General features: G+C 41.8%; 1 protein-coding gene across 4 annotated transcripts in view; it reads right to left on the bottom strand.

Moving 5' to 3' along the window:
* The window catches only part of tln2b (talin 2b), a 96,415-nt gene that overhangs the window by 22,020 nt on the left and 56,472 nt on the right, over positions 1-17,923 (bottom strand). For 3 of the 4 annotated variants that reach the window (XM_080874700.1, XM_080874702.1, XM_080874701.1), the window contains exons 15-37: positions 17,495-17,603; positions 16,683-16,891; positions 16,337-16,435; positions 15,516-15,683; positions 14,870-15,164; positions 11,715-11,881; positions 10,916-11,044; positions 9,495-9,608; positions 9,206-9,319; positions 8,982-9,116; positions 8,657-8,785; positions 8,411-8,513; positions 7,472-7,680; positions 6,924-7,043; positions 6,559-6,756; positions 4,926-5,065; positions 4,310-4,403; positions 3,771-3,860; positions 3,542-3,664; positions 2,302-2,445; positions 1,892-2,077; positions 1,627-1,767; positions 750-931 (exon numbers count right to left, since the gene is read on the bottom strand). In XM_080874700.1, coding sequence (XP_080730826.1) covers positions 750-931; positions 1,627-1,767; positions 1,892-2,077; positions 2,302-2,445; positions 3,542-3,664; positions 3,771-3,860; positions 4,310-4,403; positions 4,926-5,065; positions 6,559-6,756; positions 6,924-7,043; positions 7,472-7,680; positions 8,411-8,513; positions 8,657-8,785; positions 8,982-9,116; positions 9,206-9,319; positions 9,495-9,608; positions 10,916-11,044; positions 11,715-11,881; positions 14,870-15,164; positions 15,516-15,683; positions 16,337-16,435; positions 16,683-16,891; positions 17,495-17,603 — 3,398 coding nt within the window. The remainder of the gene's footprint in view (positions 1-749; positions 932-1,626; positions 1,768-1,891; positions 2,078-2,301; positions 2,446-3,541; positions 3,665-3,770; positions 3,861-4,309; positions 4,404-4,925; positions 5,066-6,558; positions 6,757-6,923; positions 7,044-7,471; positions 7,681-8,410; positions 8,514-8,656; positions 8,786-8,981; positions 9,117-9,205; positions 9,320-9,494; positions 9,609-10,915; positions 11,045-11,714; positions 11,882-14,869; positions 15,165-15,515; positions 15,684-16,336; positions 16,436-16,682; positions 16,892-17,494; positions 17,604-17,923) is intronic. The other variant, XM_080874703.1, reaches the window with a different exon arrangement.

The following is a 17,923-nucleotide window of genomic DNA, read 5'->3' as shown; positions in this document are numbered from 1 at the left end:
AAAGAGACAAATGTCTCCACCTTAATGTGCAAATAAATATATAATAAGAAAATCTGGAGATTTGAGTTGTAAGAAAAATGATGCTCATATCTACCCATAGCAGAATAGCTTAGATAAATATAAACAGTGAAAACAAGGAAAAGAAGCTTGCTTGGTTAAAAAAAATAAAGATCAAAAAATGAAAAAATATATATTCACCTAAAGCCCTAAAGCTCACAAATGAATCTGTAATGCAATCTGTAATCTTGCAGTCATATTATTACCATGGGCTTTACCAGGCAATCAGCACATAGTCACAATGGTCTGCCTAGCTAATCAGCCACTGGCTTGAAACTCATTTTTGTTATGCAGGCATGAGAACGCCATCATTTTTCATTCAGCTCCCGAGAGAAAGTGGCAACACGTTTCCTTCAAATGCTTGAATACTCGAAAAATACTGACAGTCAAGGTTAAATGTTAATGTCTGTTAATTGTAGGTCTTAGTTGCTGTGAGAGCTGATAGGACACCACATAATGAAATGTGTTTCAGATCCACTGTAGCGAGCCCCACCGTTCGCTAATCTATTACTAAGCAGTGGGGAACTCAGTAGCTATATACTAATGCAGCAATTTCCTGCTTAGCTGAAAAGATGTCACAAAAAAGTCCTCCAATATGAGAATTTATTTTCTCTCACTGCAAGGAAACCTTTCTAAACTTTGAAGACATGGCTGCAGAGACAGATATGATCACAGGCGGGATTAACACAAACCTAATAGAGGTGATGAGACTCTTGATGGAGTCAGAAACTGTCCTGGAGTGGCCGGCTAGTATGGACCAGGTGGGGGGATCTTTGGGGTTAAGGACCAGTGAGCGGGCTGTTTCTAGAAGGTAAGTGGAGCTATCGAGCATGGAGCGGGCTGAACGCACAATGGGCTCCTGTGCTGCTGAGCCCTGTGGAAATGAAAAGATTAGTGTAGGAGAAACAACGGCCCAGGTAACAGCTCGACAGTGAAGAGCTAGCTATACTGGTCTGACAGCTGTTAATATTCCTTGACTACCTGAGCGAGATCAAAGGTGCAATCAAAGGGAGGGATGAGATTAGACAGGCAGCTTTACACAGACTCACGAAGAAACACCTTCAGTCTTTATGATACGAGCAAAACCCCCCCTTGACAATTAGATTAACAAGCTGAAGATTAGAGCAGCTGTGCTAAGAGAAAGTGCCGTTAAACACTGCCCTCCAACAGATTACAGCCATAAAGCTTTTAGAGGACTATGCGCAAACTATTGCACTCAGATTGAACAAAAAATACATCCTTCTTTTTGAGCCTTTCCTTGACAATAACAAAAGGACCTCAATTCAATTTCCTCTCCTGCTCACAGCACAAACCTTTGCTTGTTGGCTCAAGTAAAAGGCAGTTTTTAAGCAAACTGAATACACAAGTCACAAACACTCGTTTAATCTCACTGAAAAGCGCAATATCTTCTGTAGGATGAACTGAACATTTTCACTGCTCCTAAAAAAAACAGTCACAGATCTCATTTGTGTTGTTGAAAAGATTTTTATTAACTTTCCGTCATTTAACTAGAAAAGGTGAAGGACATTTTAAAGGAGCATTATAAACAAGCATCAACTGAACGAATACCTCATTGCTGATCTGAGCTGGAATGCTTGCAAAATCGGGGTTGTTGGCAAAGGTCGTCAGGTTTTCCACAGCCTCGAGGAGCGGGGCTGTAGCAACGCGGCACCTGTTTCTATTCTCTTCGGAAAAATCCCCATCCAAGGCCTGAAATAAGACAGTCATGAATATTTGTTCATTTGGCTGTTTTTGTAAGTGTGTAACTACTTATACACACATCTGTATCTTCTCACTTGACGAAAAAGATATCTGTAACAAATTTACACTCAACGTTTTGATCAGTTGGAGAGTTGACCTTGATGGTTTTGACGAGGTTGGCTGTGGTGTTGGCCACCTCTTTGGCTGACTGGACAAACTGTCTCCTAGCCACTGGGTTGGAAGTTTTAGAAGAGGCCAGGCGACAGGCGTTACAGAGAGCCGAGGTGTGCTTGGCTACAATTGTTGCTGCAGACAAGACCTTATGAACAAATGAACCAAAACCATTAACAAAGAGGAACAGCTGTATAAAATAAAATTAGGTAAGGCATGGGGGCATTGATTCTTTAAACACAGAGGTCAGGTTTATTCTTAAAAACTGTATTTAATTAAAGAGATATGACAGAATTAACAGCAAGTTATTAAAGACTACTCAGTCTCCATATGCCAGGGGACTAATGTTCTGCAGCCTTTAATGGATCTTACCTGTGAGGGACTGCTGGCAGGATCCACTAAGTTCTGACAAGCCATCTGTATAGCTTGGTGGGCTCGTGCAAACTGAATGGGATCTACCAGCCCCTCGTGGCCTGACTGACTACTGGGATCAGAAACACCTACAAGATAAGAGGCCTGTGGAGTAGAAAACAAAAGCGTGTTATGTGCTCCCAGTTACACTGGATACCCCCCAAACACAAAGGGACACAAAGGGGAATACAGAGCAGGCCGTGGCCAAGGCTGCTACACCCACTCCATAGGAATGGGGTCCACATCTTATGAGTCTGTGGTTGGGACACCAAGAGCTGATAAATGTTGAACAACCATTGTCCATGAAAACCATCAAGAGAACCTGCACAAACACTGAAATTCTCTACGCCAACAACAATGCGAGTGCCTATATCTATGACTGAGTGGACAAGAGCTTCACACCAAAACCCAAAACAACACAAAACCCACACAAAACAACAAAGACAATGACTCTGTGTGGCCACCAACAGAGCACAACAGAAAGGACTGGATGTCCCACAATCATCTGACATTTTCTGTGGAACACACAAGAAGATGACCCCACTTCTCTGCATTTCAAGTAGTGATCCAATGTTAGATGTGTGATTCTGTATGGGGTAACACCTTAAATAACCAGGCTGAAGCTCGGTTAATAAAGAGGGAGCAAAAGCTAAGAAAGCCAGATCTTAAATGATCCCGGCCAAGTGCTCCCAGTTGTACTACTTAACCCCACCTACTAGGAACCTGCAAGACAACACAGAAGGACAACCAGGGGAAAACCCAGCAGTGCAAGGCCAAGGAAGAGATCCGTTACATCATTCATAGCTGTTGATTCACAAGGCTAATACCTCCACTGTTCTTAGACTGGTGCAGATCGATCCAATAGGACATCACACAAAGTTGGTACTAGTCAGCTGGCAGGGTGAAGATTGTTTAATGTCTGTTCTGAGTATGTCAGATATTTGCACCTCTGTTGGGTATCGACTAGAAGGGTTCAGGGCAGCAGTTCATGCGTGAAAGTGATTTCCACCTTGTGAAGATGTCTCAATTTCCTTTTACGCCGTATGTCTTGGGCTATGTCAACCTTAAAAATTGATAGCAATTTGCTTTTTTAAACAAAGTGTGTGTTTAATTCTAGGTATCTAAAAATAAAGAGAAAAAGGGAAGGCGAGCGCAGAAGCAGGGTAAGTCAGAGCGAGTTAGTATGGCGCTGTGATCTCACCTGTCCTGCAGCCTCTGTCAGCCCACACAGAGCTTTGGACGCCAAGCCCACGCTCTCCCCGAAGGCCACCACATCACCTGTCTTACAGTGCTGAGAAATGCCTGCCATTGACTCCCCTAGGACCTGAGGCACATGAAAATGGAGAAAATGTGGACAAATTAGCTCTTCAGCTGCCTACCATGTAAAATATTTGACAGTTAGTGCACTCAGTTATTTTATACGCCTGTACTTTTGAGTTCTCCATGACGCTCTCGATGCAATCAAAGTAGGAGAGCTCGTTGACGGGCTCACTGGGGTTATCCAGCAGACCTCTGACAGCCTGAATACAGACGGAGACACAACAACTTAAACTACAATATTGCATTTCTACGTTGATATCCTTGGAAATTTATCAGCTACTTAATTCAGACCTGAGGCTAACATTATAATTATAAATTGATCTGTGCAGAGATAAATCATCATAATCAAGGCCTTAAATGAACAATATTAATATCATTTAAAACTATTCATAGTATAATCATCGTTAGGCTTCAGAATGTAAAAATGCTCCTGTTATATTAGTGTTGCTAATGCAGCTACTGCACTATTGTTCTGAATGTATTATCCAGCTATAAAACATGGCTATATAGGAGGAATCTAATGGAAAATAGTGGGAAACCATGAGAAAAAAATACAAAACTCATAAACTTTATTTAAAAAACATGAAATGCAGGCATGCATAGAAACCAGAAAACGTCTGTGTGGTATCCTGTATGTGAGGAAAGCTACCTCCAACTCCCTCAAGGCGTTGTCACACTCCTTTTGTCCTGCTGCTTGCTGTGTACAGAGCGTTATCAGCTGGTTAATACTCTCTGTCACCGCCCTGAAACACACAGGCAGCCACACAGCCTCTTTAGCTCTCACATGTGTCCTCTGCATGCACGCACAGGCTGGCTTCACTCACACATGCTTTTAGCCCCCCTATTCAAGCACGGCACTGCCGGCTTCTCGCTGCGATTGGATAACACAGCTCACAGGAGTGCCGAGATTGTCTCGAGTTTGTGTTCAGCCTTGCTGAGCACAGACAGGCTCAAGCCAAGGCTTCCATCTTCCAAATTAGACAGAGAGAAGTCAGTCAGGCCTAAAGCCCTGCGGGACCAGCTGCTTGGCTTCTCTCCACTAAGGGGAGGATACGTACTCCCCCTAGCAATGCCGAACAGACACGCTGTAGGAGCGGCATACAGATGTAGTAAGAAGCTGTTTTCTATAGCTATCATTACTTGCTACAGATCTTGAGCCAGGATTCACATGATATATACTACTGAGCTGTTCACCTCACTGGCAAATACAACATAGCATTCAGAAAATTTGACACATTTCAGGTACTGCTTGAGTTTTATCGCACCTTGCTGCCACAGCTAGGAGATTCTTAGCATTGGCTGCACCTGGATCCACAGACAGAGACTTGGCAGCCAGTAGCAGCTTACTGGATGCCATGGAGATGTTCTTCAGATTACCGATGACTTGGATCTGGTCATCCTTACTCTGTACATGCAAGGAAGAAGAAAAATTCAGGTGAATTTTGTTTTTGATGGTTTCAAATCTGTATTAAATGTTGTGTTACAATTATTAAACAGTATTGGTTAGAGTGTTCTACTTTACAGTAATGGCTATCCTCTTTTGTCACATAACAGGTATTTTTGAGTCTTTGATTGTCAAATTTATGTAATGTTTGTTTTTTAGTCAAATTAATATTGTGTGTATAAGTGACAATTATCGATTAATAATTTGTATGCAATATTATTGTGTTCCAAGTTTATTATATCAAAAAGCCTAACTCTAATTTTTGTTGTCACGGCTAAAAACTGCTGTTCTGATTAAAGAAGTAATGCACTTATATGAGCCTTTGTGGGTTTGACTTTAGTCTCATAAATTCCCCACAAAATTGAATTTTCTCCTGAAACTCAGAGTACCGGTACCCAAGACCGTTAGGCTATTTCATGTGGGAAAGATTTCCGACAACGGTGCGCGCGCCTCCTTTCACAGAGCAGCACAAACCGGCTCTAACCAGAATAAAAGAGAAGCAGGAGCCTCCGGTGTAGAAAAGAACAAGGGGACAAGTTAATCAGAGTCTCTAGACTTTGAAACCGACACCTCATGGGTCCTCAACTGGCAGCTTCATTAAACGGTATCCACAAAAATCTATTTCAGCGCCAAAAGTGAAGAGGTGATTCCAAGATGCTGGCCTTGAAGGCATGGTTACAAAGAAAAAGCTTATATCTGAGACTATACACTAAAATGAGCCATTTGTGGCAGAAAAACACAAACGTTATCAGGGGAATCTGAAAAAAAAAAAATTGTGGACAAACAAAATAAACATCTGAGGTGTTTAATTCCATGCAGACATGTTGAAGAAATGCGATAGCTGTTGTAAAGTAAGAGATTAGTACAGGTTAAAAACAGTCTTGAACAAGAAAGGTAGTCCCTTTACTTTTCATATGCAGTGGACACCACTTCATTGGAGCCAATTTGCTCCTATAAAAGGTAAAGAACGAACTCAACATGTAACCCCAAATTATGCAACATACCTAGTTCGCCTTTATTCTGTTTACCATGGAATGACCAGCACAGTCTGGGTGGTGAGCGATCAGTTTGATAGTATTCTACTTAGACAGGAGTCAGGACCTACAAACCAGTCCAAGCTGTGGGAGTATCTTCAGGACACATGAGATAAAATTTCCCATGTGTACTAGTGTACATCCTCTTCAGTGTCTGATATTTAGAATTTTGAATGAATGAGCAAAATATTCAGAACAAGAACATCACACAAAGCATCTGAATACTTTAGAGCTCTTTGGAGGAATTAGCGTGACTAACTGAATGCAATAGCTTTTGGTTAGTAAAGTAATGCAAAGATGCACTCTGCATTTGAAGCTTTTGAGTTTACTTGATAAAAGCTTTAAATGAACTGCTGGCACTGGATCACTATTAAACTGTGTCACTGGAGCATGAAGTCTTTGTATGGTCATGAAACCTACCTGGGTGTGTCCTGCCATCTCAATGCCAGCATCCAGGAACTCATCAAAGTCTTGGCTAAACTTCCCTGAGGCTGCAGCCAGCTGGCTGCTTCTTCCACGAGAGGAGTGGACGACCTCGCCTGCGGAGTGGTTGAGTTCAGCTGCTGTGTGGTTCAGATCAGACTGAGCCTCTTGGAATGTCTTACTGCAGGGAGGGAGCTTCAAAGACAAGACATGCACATTAGGCCACACTTTGGAATATTAAAACTGCAGGCAAAAGGAAATATTCTGTTTGGGGATAAAGGGTCGATATATAAATACTCTCATGTCATTATGCAAACATAAAAGGCAAGAAATCCCTAAGAAAAAGCTTAAGCAACACTCACGAAGTCCACTAGTAGCTTCTTGCTGGCCTCGCCTATGCTCCTGAGGGCCATGTCAACATCCTTCTGGCCTGGCAGGCAATTCACACAATTATTAAGGGAGTGCGAAACAGCTTTGGCCACCTGCAACACAGTACAACATCTGTCAATGGTCCGTCATTAGTCATTCTAAAAATGTGCTACACAACAAAGCCCCAGAGCAAAGCTATATGTGGAGAAATATCTCAAATGCAAATTGGGCTCACAGCAGTGCACAATAATCCGTGTCACTAATTTATGCTGCTGTCACAGATATATGCCAAACAATATGTTTATCCCCTGAAGGGCTGCAGGAGAATGAACAATTTTACTCCAGCAAAACCTCTCCTGAGAGAGGGAAACCAGCCGAGAAATGCATAGCAGACAGGAAAAAAAGAGCAACACTTAGTAGAGGGGACGACTCTAATGGGAAAATCTTTACAAATCAGTAGATGAGGGAGACAGGGGCCATCAGTGCTCCTCAATCAGTCTATCAGATCTATCTATCTATCTGCTAATAAGTGGTATGCTACCTGTGCCAGTCTCTGCTGACTCTCAGCATCACCAGGATGAACCAGGGCCTGATGTGCTTCATGGATGAGCATGGCTGAGCCCTCCATCACACACTGGGCTGAGTCCAGCATGGCAGCTGCAGCCTGAGGCTCCTTGGTGCTGGCTGCCACACCTCGAGCGGCTTGAGCTAATGTCCTCAGAGCCTGTGCTGTTTCCCTAGCAGCAACACCTGTGAAAAATGAGTGACGATTTAGCAAATACATTAATTCCAGTGTCGCATTTCAGCAGCCCTGTTTAAGCAGTACTAACTGAGAGCTATGTGTATTTCTTGTCTTTACTAAAACTGTAATGACATTGTGCAAGTCAACAAGCAGGATTTCGCAGCACCACACTGTGAAAAAAAGAAAAAAAAAATCATTATACTCAAATAACTTCAATGTTTAAATAAATCACTTAATATGATAAATAAAGCCTCACACTGGAGGTCCCCTCAGCTTATTACACATAGAACTGGGGAAAAAAAAGAAAAAGCTGCAAATTGCATCAAATTGCATTAACCAGCAGAGTGGAGCCATTTGCTGATGGAATGTTAAATCCAGTGAAAAAAAAAGATTAATGAGTAGAGAGCAGCACCCTGGGCCACAGCATGAAGTACTGCCTCGGAGCACTCATTGTTATAAATGTTATTCTTTATCCGTCTTCATCTCAATTCCACTGAGATCCCCGTTTGAGCCAAAACTGACGGCAAAGCAGTGAAGCCATGTTGGATTCCCGGGGTTCGGTTCAAGGCGGTAATGACAGCACAAATAAAATAACATCTTTAGCTTGGTTTATCCTCAAGACTGACACTCGGCACAATTTTGAGAATTCCTTTTAAATAAAAGTCACAGGCAGTATTCCATATGTATCTAAATGGCTGCTCAAACTTCTCAGCCCCACTCGTGTATAAAATACACTACCTGTGTAATGTTCATTGCCTTGCGCAGCGCATGTCAGCAACTGGGCCATGGAAGAACCCACAGTCTTAGACGTACTTCCCAAATCCTGAGCGCATTTTTCCAGCTGTATAAGCGACAGAACACATAAATAACTCATTTGACTCATGGCTAAGATTTCTTTAGCATTTTGGTATCTCTACACAGCAGCTATCTCTAGCCTAATGAGATAGGCTAGATGAGAAACTGTAATTGTTTCTATTTACTGACCGTTTCTCCAGGAAGTGGTTTGAGTTGGCCATCAATGACAGACATCTTGGCATCCTGAAGTTCACTCTTGAGTGTCTGTACAGTTTTGAGGGCTAAGTCAATCTCCAGAGGGCCACAAGCTTCATGTGCCTTAAAAAATAAAAAAAAAAAGTAAAAAAAACCCCCACAGACATAGCTGTTACTTAAACACAAGCCATACGCAGCAGACAAGATGCAATCCTGCATGTAAATGTGTGATGTGAGATCACAGAATTAGACTCTAATTGGACAGTGAATCTTTTCACTGATGGCCTGCATCAGTGAAAAGAATCATGCTCACGGATACCTTCTGCGTGGCAGTCCGGAGCTCCGCCAGGCAGGTAGCTAAATTCTTGGCACACTGGCCCAGTTGCATAGCAGCAGCTTGTTCGGCCACTGTTGGAACTGCTGACTTTGCAGACGCCACCATCTTACTCCCAGGCTGAGAGACAGTAATAGAAACACACCAAGAAATGAGATTCCTTTGATAGAGGGTTACAGTCACTCACTGTGTCAAGGTGAAATACAAACCTGTAAGAAGCTCTGGCTGGCCATGATGAGGGCGAGTTGGGGGCCCAGCTCCTCAGGCTGGGCTTGGCTGCTCCTCATTCCCTGCACCAACTGGGGAATACTATCTGCTACCATCTGAAATTAAACACCACATAATGTTTGCTTCATATGCCACACCATCATGACTTACTGAGAAAGGTGCTAACAAGGCTCCCAAACAAGACACTCCCTGTGACAACATGTATTATATGTAAATACAGGCTATAACATTAGTACAAAAGAGCACATCACAAAGATTACAGGATCATACCTTGCAGCTGTGAACTAGCTGTTGGTGTGAGGCTGTATTTTTGTTGGAAGCAGCTGCGTTTTGGGCAGCTGCGATGGTCTGTGTAGCAGCAGCCGCTGCCTGCTTAGCAGCGATCTGTTCAGAAGACACAAATGGAGAAAATGTAAGTAAGAGAGTGCTGCTTGGCTAAGAGGAATGTTCACTTTTGCTCTGCGCAGTATTATGCTGTCATGTTCTGTACTCCAACAGAGTTCTAATCAGACTAAAAGGGGTCACAACCAAAAGGTTTTGGAAGAAGAGGGAAATGGATGGAACTATGCTGCTCGGTCATGATTTCATGAAGTGATCAGTACTGCCTTCGCTTGGGCAGATTTCCAGAACTAAAGCTAAAAATAGCCTGGCTTACATTAATTCATAGACACAAGACAGGGTTTGAAGCAATGACGGGACTGAAAACAAAGCTGTTAAATGGGTGAGGAGATACTGATGGAAAGATATACGTAACACATGGTATTGTTATATAGAGAAAATTCACATAACCCTAAAGACAGACAGACAGACAGACAGACAGACAGATAGATCAAGTGCCCTTGTTATTCTTTTGCAATTTTAAAGAATGTGATCAGTATACAAAAGAAAATTTAATGGCTTCTTCCTTTGAACTTAACCCACTCAATCAAGTTTCATGAAATTCGGCTTGGTAGCTTTTGCATAATCTTGCAGAGAAACAGACAAACAAACCCCACCTATTACACTGCCACTTCAGCTTGTGGCTTGTCAGTGGAATACATAAAGTGATATGCTCATCATGCTGTCTGTATAAAACTGGATAAATTAAGGGGTCTTAAGGGTCATAGTGTCATCTGTTATATTTGTCACATGCACTTGGATATGCTCAACATTCTGGTCTTCCCCAGCTTACATGCTGTCTCGATAGAGGATGCTATTACCATCATTAGTGTGAACATCTGATGCAAGAAGGATGACTGAGATGCTGCATGTCTGATAGCAGGATTATTCGAGCCCTCAGTAATGCATAGTTTATGTGCCTAGAAAACTGAACACTACACTGTGTGTTCTTGTGCAGAGAGCGGGAAGTCATTAGAGGCAAACTGATACCAAGGGCTAAATACAGATCTTTACACTTAGGTGGCTCATTCACAGCACTAATGGGGCTTATAGCACAGTGCTATAGGAAAGAGAAATAATACAAATATAATAAATTGCCCAGCAGTTGTTTCTACATGGTTATTTTCATCCTTTTCAGTGTTTTCTTTCTCCTTTTATTTTTACACCATCTTTCTTTTGCAGGTATTATATAATAACAGAAAGAGATGTTTGGGTCACACCTTTGTCAGTAAGGTGAAACAAGAAGAAGATTTATGTTTTGATCAAGGTCAGACAACAGAAAAAATGATGACACATTGAGTCCTTTAACTCACCTCCAGCCTGTTGACTATTTTTTTCTTTATTGCGTTCTGAGCCGCCGCGTTAGTGGCGACACGTAGCCCTTCAGCTGCCTCTCTGAGTCTCTGTTGCTGGTCTTCATTGTCCGGGTAGGCGGCTGCCCCCTGGGGGACGCATTAACACACATTCATGTACACATGTGCAGATGTGCACACGCGGACACACACTCCCTCACACATACTGTACTGCACATACAGAATCTAACAACAGCAATCAGATCTCAGCAATAAAAGTTTAAACAACTCTGGTTATGCAAGTTGTGCAATAGATGGAAAGAGTCATTTAGATCTGTCTGCTTTTTGACAGTTTCCAAGGAAACCGTCAGTGCCAGATCCTCACTTCCTCTTTGATAATGGCAGTGACGTGGTGATTAATGTGTCACAGATCAAAAACATCTAACGAGCCATAAGCAGCGTTTCACATGCCTGCGTATTTCACACTGATAATATCCTGCTCAGCAGTGCCAGGGGCTCATTAAGAGCCACTGATGCAGCAGCCTTTTTATTTTGGATGTGAAATGATGCTAGTAGATAGTGCATACAGTAATGCCAACACTTGTTTTCTATCAAAGGGAAGATATTCAGTTCAATTCCTTTAAAACTGTTCTAGATGTAACAACAACAAAATAAAATGCACTGCATCAAGAGCTAGGTTAAATTTTGTAGAATATAATAAGGTACAATAAAGTAATGTAATAATGACTGAAAGCAGTTAGCTTGTCTGGTATTATGTTAACCACACTGCATTGTGAGGTTAAGCCTGATCCTTTCCTACCTTAGCAGCCTCCACCATCCGAGCTGTGGCATCAGCCAAGAGCTTGGCTGCAGCAAGCAATTTTTTGGAGTTGTCAACATCAACTTCTGCCTCTGCATCTGATCTCATGGCATTGACCAAGTCAGAGGTAGCTTGGGCTAAAACTCTGGCCTGACGGACCATCTCACCTGTTCACACGCAAACACCAAGTTAGTGCCCCGTATAAACATCAAAATGATCTATTACAACTGTTACAACTGAAATTCAGCTGATTTGGGCTTTTGTTCATTTACATTTTTCTTTTGTCTTTTCAGTGATGACATCTATGCTAATGAAGACAGAATTATTAGCACCTCCACAAAAATGTCATTTTTATTAGAAAGCCAGTGATTTTTAACACTCTTTTTCCAAACAGCCTAGTTTTAGTTTTGATACTTATATTACTTTAAAACAAAATGACAAAAAACAAACAAACAAAAAACTAAAGCTGGCAGGGTCAAGGGTTAGGGTCATTAGCCTGCTAAAGCTAATAGTCAATTGTGTATCATTTTGCTGGACAATAACCTGCAGTCCTTTGTTGTAGTTTTCAACAAGCCTCACACACATCTCCTAATCAACCCCAGCCCATTGTTCTTTGGCGAATGTCTGAGTCTCTGATGGTCTTCTGGCATGGACCGTGGTCTTCAATTCAACCCACAGATTTTTAATCAGATTCAAGTCACTCCTGAAGACCTTCTATGACTCTGTGGTGGCTTCTGCTATCTTTTATGGTGTGGTCTGCTGGGGCGGCAGCATCTCTGCTGGGGACAGGAAGAGACTGAACAGGGTGATCCGAAGGGCCAGCTCTGTTCTAGGATGCCCTCTGGACCCAGTGGAGGTGGTGAGTGACAGGAGAATGGCGGCTAAGCTGTCATCCCTGTTGGACAACGTCTCCCACCCCATGCAGCAGACTGTGACAGCACTGAGCAGCTCCTTCAGTGGGAGACTGCGGCACCCACGGTGTGAGACGGAGAGATTTCGCAGGTCTTTCCTCCCCACTGCTGTCAGACTCCATAATAAAGACTTTAACTGAACAAACACACACATCCACACATGTGCAATAACACTAAGTGCAATAATCTTTTCTGGCATCGTTGTATTTTTACTCAGTTGTATATAGCATTCGTATTCTATTTTTATCTTATTGTATATTTTTATTCTATTTTATTCTACTGTATATAGTATATTATTTTATTCTATTCTGTACAGCTGTGTACTGTATTTATTCTTATTGTATTCTAATTTTTGCGTCATAACTTTTGCACTGTCCACTTCCTGCTGTGACAAAACAAATTTCCCACGTGTGGGACTAATAAAGGTTATCTTATCTTATCTTATCTTATCTTAAGTCAGGGCTTTGAGCAAACCAGTCAAAACCTTCTTTCAGAATCTTTGTATATCTTTCTTTCTTCGTGATTCCTTCCACCTTGACAAGATTCTCAGTTACAGATGCACTGACGCATCCCCACAGCATAATACTCCCACCACCGTGTTTCAACAGTGAAGATGATATTTTTTTTATTGTACACCACTCCCTTCTTTCTCCACACATCTCTGTGTTCAAAGAGCTCTAATTGAATCTTATCTGACCAAAAGAGATGCTTCCAGTATACATAATCATTCTCCAGGTTGTCCTTAGGATTCTTCAGTCAGGCTTGAAGGTATCTCATGTGCAGAAATTGAGTTGTTCTTGGTGTGAAACACGTCTCTCACTAGTTTGCTTTTCAGAGTCCTTGAAATCTTCCACATCCTTCCTCTGATCTGTACTTTGTGGCTTTGTTTGAATTTTTGACAATTTCTTGATGACTCTTTAACACAAACACCATAAAATAACTTGATTGTACAAGCTTCGAGCATTACAGAGTTAAAGCAAATCTTTGCACAGCAGTTGTTTGTGCTATGGCTCAATAAAAAGATCAGTTTTTCAGTGGGTTATTAATATTTCACCCTGGTCATTTTTATTTATTCTGATATGATCCACCAGTTATTGTGTGCAAACAGAATTAATTTATGCTTTCTAAATTAAAACTTTCTTGCTGTGTTAAAAAGCCACTCTGGAAATTTTGACAAAAACTTTAAATTTCGGAGACTGATAACGTAATTCTCAACTGTACATCTGTATCAGCCTTGACAGCCAGCATATTTTTTAAAAGGTTTTGGAAATATTGCCACCTATGAAAATGTAGACAAAACGCTTGTGAGGCCACTAAAAGGATTTCTAACACTTTGACTATAAGAGCGCCTCATTAATACATACAGATCTTCATTAAAGGCATAATTGATGTGATTGGACGATGACTGTTACTGGTAAGTTCGGCTCTCATTACCATCTTACATATGAGACTGTAGAGGTAAAACAATTTTTATGTAAATTTGAAAAATCATACTACTTAAACTTACACGACCAGAGCTATTACAGCTGTAAGTATTTCAGTGTTCGACAAATTAGCACAGTATATTAATTCATCCTAACAGGCAAACCTAGTGCATCAGTAAGAAATTTCTGTAGTCGTGCAGGTTCACACCATCTTCATCTACTCTCATAGCTAGGTTTCTAGTGAGTCATCCCTGTTCCCACAAATAAAACAATCTTTTGATATATGTTGCATCTCCACACACACCTGCTACAAAGAGCTGTGTTTCCCCACTCACCCACCTCCGGCTCAAAAATAGCTCACCCAGAGAAGACTATGAAATACATTTATATGCATTACAGCCTACATGCTAATTTCTTGGGATTCAACAAACACACTCTGTTGACAATCAACTCAACAAAGAGATTAAATGAGAAAAGTGTAGCAGTGCCTCAGCATTTAAACATTTGTTCTCTCAAAAAATCCCCAGGTCATGTGTTTTCTGTTAAATTTCAAAGTCTTCCTGATGCTGATTGGGACCAGATTGAGTACTCTGTAGTGGTTTTGGATGACATGTTTCCCATAACCCCTTGAGAATCGACTGTGTTTGAAAATTCTTCGGCCTCATGGTTCAAGCCATTACGAACAGTGTCAGCTTTCAAAACACGTCGAGGACTTTTAAGATCACTTAACATACACATAAACACAAATATACCTTCAGCACCTCTGTGATAAAGTCAAAACACATTAAAACAATTCAAATAAACACAGGTATTCACTCACCAGCATCACCCATGGAAGTGAAAATGTTTTCGGTCACGTTCATAATCGTATCCGTGGCCTGGTCATAACGTCCAATAGGCTCGCCGCAGCTGGCATAGTGGCGGACGTGCTGCAGGAGGTCGCTGAGAGCCTGGCTCACCACACCAGCTGCTGCCCCAACTTGCTTCAGCAGCTCACCGTCGTCGCTGGCCGAGCGGCAAGCTTTGACGCAGGTTTCCACGGAACGGTCCACCAACTTCCCGGCCTCGACAAGCTGCTCCTGACACACTGGGGAGCTGATGGTTGGGCTCACCACCTGCACCACACACAGATGTTGGCAGAAATAGTCAAAGGAAACAAAATAGAGACATTTTGAAGACACAAACTGCATCTACAATTAATCTTACCTCATCTAACCAAATGCAACAAGTGAGGCTTTAAAATAAAACATATTGCTACATATATACGGAATACATTTCTTTAGTTGCTATTTAAAGAATTCAACAAATACAATGATGACCTGCTTCAATTGGATAAAACATTAGTATTACATATTTTTTAAATATGTCATATAAGTCCCATATATATATTTTTTGGATCATTTTCTGGTTAATAGTTTGTCCTTTACCTACTGGGCTGCTGAGACGAACAAGTTTTACATCAGTACCTTAGTGCAGGCGACCAGCTGTGAGGTGGACAGGGCACACTGAGTGGCAGCTGCAATCACCCGGTTCTGCAATATGGTGTCTTCGGCCACCTGGGCCACGTTCTTGGCCTTCAGGACTAACATAGCAGCTGCATTGGCCACTGCTTTTGCCAGATTCATCAGGGTGTCCTGCAACATATTAATCAATGTCCTTCACTGAAACACAGCGCAGCTGCAAACATGTGACTGATGGGATCAGGAAAGTAAATGTTTTCATATTTTTTCAATCGATATAGAGTGATTACTGCACAGCTAATGCATGTGGAACAAGTGTAGCACATAACAGAAAGAGATAAATGGTTAAGAATTTTAGGCAGCACATCTGTGCTACTATGTATAGCAAATGGAATACAAACTATGTTAATGTAACAGAAGAACACTGTCTCAAGGTCAATGAGAACAAGACCGTGGATGATTTATGAGCCCTCTTCTCCAGGCATTAACACTAAAGAGAGTGGTATAAAAGCTGCGAGAGGACATCTAAACTAAGGTGTATATGGCATGTAAATGAATTTCAGAGTAAGAGAATAAATTAGGTAGCTAGAGAAGGCTACTGAAACGGTGCTGTTAGTGGAGGTCTGGAACAATGCATTGCCACTTTACTACTAAAAGCTCTCCTTCTGACACTTTGTTTCAAATCCACATAAAGTGAGGGTCTAATAATAAAGTCTGAGGTGATTACATAAGTTTGTATTGACATTTTTAAAGAGAGTTCAGAAAATGTGTGTGCCTTCCTGTTTGGCCAGCAGTGTCATAGAAACAGTGAGGGGGTGGCGTCCAACCTGGAACTTCTCATCAGTCTCGCCCTCCCCCATGTGACGGAGCAGGTCCCCGCTGGCTTGTCCAATGCTTCCTGCTGCCGTCAGCACCGTCTGCCTGGGCTGTATGGGAATGACATCATCACATTCATTACACAGGCTTGGCTTGCTCTCACAGAGGCTCCCATGAATTATCCAAACAGAATTTAGGATCAAAAAAATCATCCCCGTAAAACCTTCTGTAATACATCTTTGCTGGGACACAGATTAAAAAAAAAATGCAGTTCAAAACTGTGTGTGCCTTTGTGACTACTGCGATTACAGATAAGGATGAGGTCCAAATCACTACAATAATCAGCAGGTGCCTCACCTCTGCGGCTGCGGGCTCAACAGATCTGAGCAGATCTGACACAGCTCCTGCCAGCATCCTGGCAGCACCCATGAGCTTGTGTCCACTGCCCACCTCATCGTCCATTAATGCCGCAAGCAACTTAACACCCTTAGACATTTCCGTCAGGTTGGAGGAGATGGTGGTGATGGCGCAGCCCACTGCTGTGTAGTCAGTTTCTGTCGGCTCACCTGCAGAGGATGGATAGCCATCATTACAAGCTAATCGGGTTACATCTCTGCTGTGCATCTTAATATGTTATGCTGTTGCCACCTTAATTTTGCTAAGCCACGGAGAAGCTTGTGTTTCACATGCTGCAACAAGCACATCAGTGCCAGTGCTGTAGCTTGAACCCATTTGAAATGGAAGATGAGCACGCTGACAAAAACGCTTTGTATTAGACAGAGAAGCTAGCATACGTGCAACCAAACAGATGGCAAGGTAAGATTAAAACCAAGCAAAAGGCTGGCTGGAACCTGACTGGCATTGCGCCAAAAATCATGAGGCGCTGAAAGAGACACTGGCAGTAAACTCAGCTTCAGGACAACAAGTTCAAGATTTATGAATCATAGAAATATTTTTGAGGCAAAATTGAGACATACATTTTAGTTTTAATACCATCTCAGTAACGCCGACTTGGAAAACATATTGATTTACACCATTTGCACTATGCCCAGTGCAGACTTCAGAAACCAAAGCTCATATATAGAAATTAATAAAACCAGAAAATAATAACATATGCCATCCCTTGTTTTTTCTTTTTTTAGTTATTTAGCATTTTCCCAGGCACTCACCTGCAGTGAGATTGACCACAGATGCTGTTCCAGCAGTGATGGCATCAACCTGAGAGTGGATTTCATGTTTGGATTCATCCACTTTGTTCTGAACCCAAACCCTGGATGCCTTTTGGTGGAGGAAAATGAGAGCTATTGGCATTCATCGTAGTGTGTGATTTTCAGCTCATATCAGCTTTCTTTCACAGGATTAAAGGACTAGGCTAGTACAACACCTATGGCTTTGGAAACACTCAAGCATTAAATACAGCCTCCACATTTACAGTCAGTCCTACATCCTAATTATATTTGAGATATTTGATGGACTTTGATGTGATTAGAATGCTTGATTCTTTTTAAGCCATCTTTGCTTTGCAAATCCAGAGGCTGTAATATCAGAAAGCACACAATCTTGAGTGTTAGAAAAGCACAACTCAAGGGATTGCTAGG

Source organism: Rhamphochromis sp. 'chilingali' (assembly GCF_963969265.1).
Source record: "Rhamphochromis sp. 'chilingali' genome assembly, chromosome: 2".
Classification (NCBI taxonomy): Eukaryota; Metazoa; Chordata; class Actinopteri; order Cichliformes; family Cichlidae; genus Rhamphochromis; species Rhamphochromis sp. 'chilingali'.
Note: the sequence above shows the minus strand (reverse complement) of the source record. Positions and strands in the feature narration are given on the sequence as shown.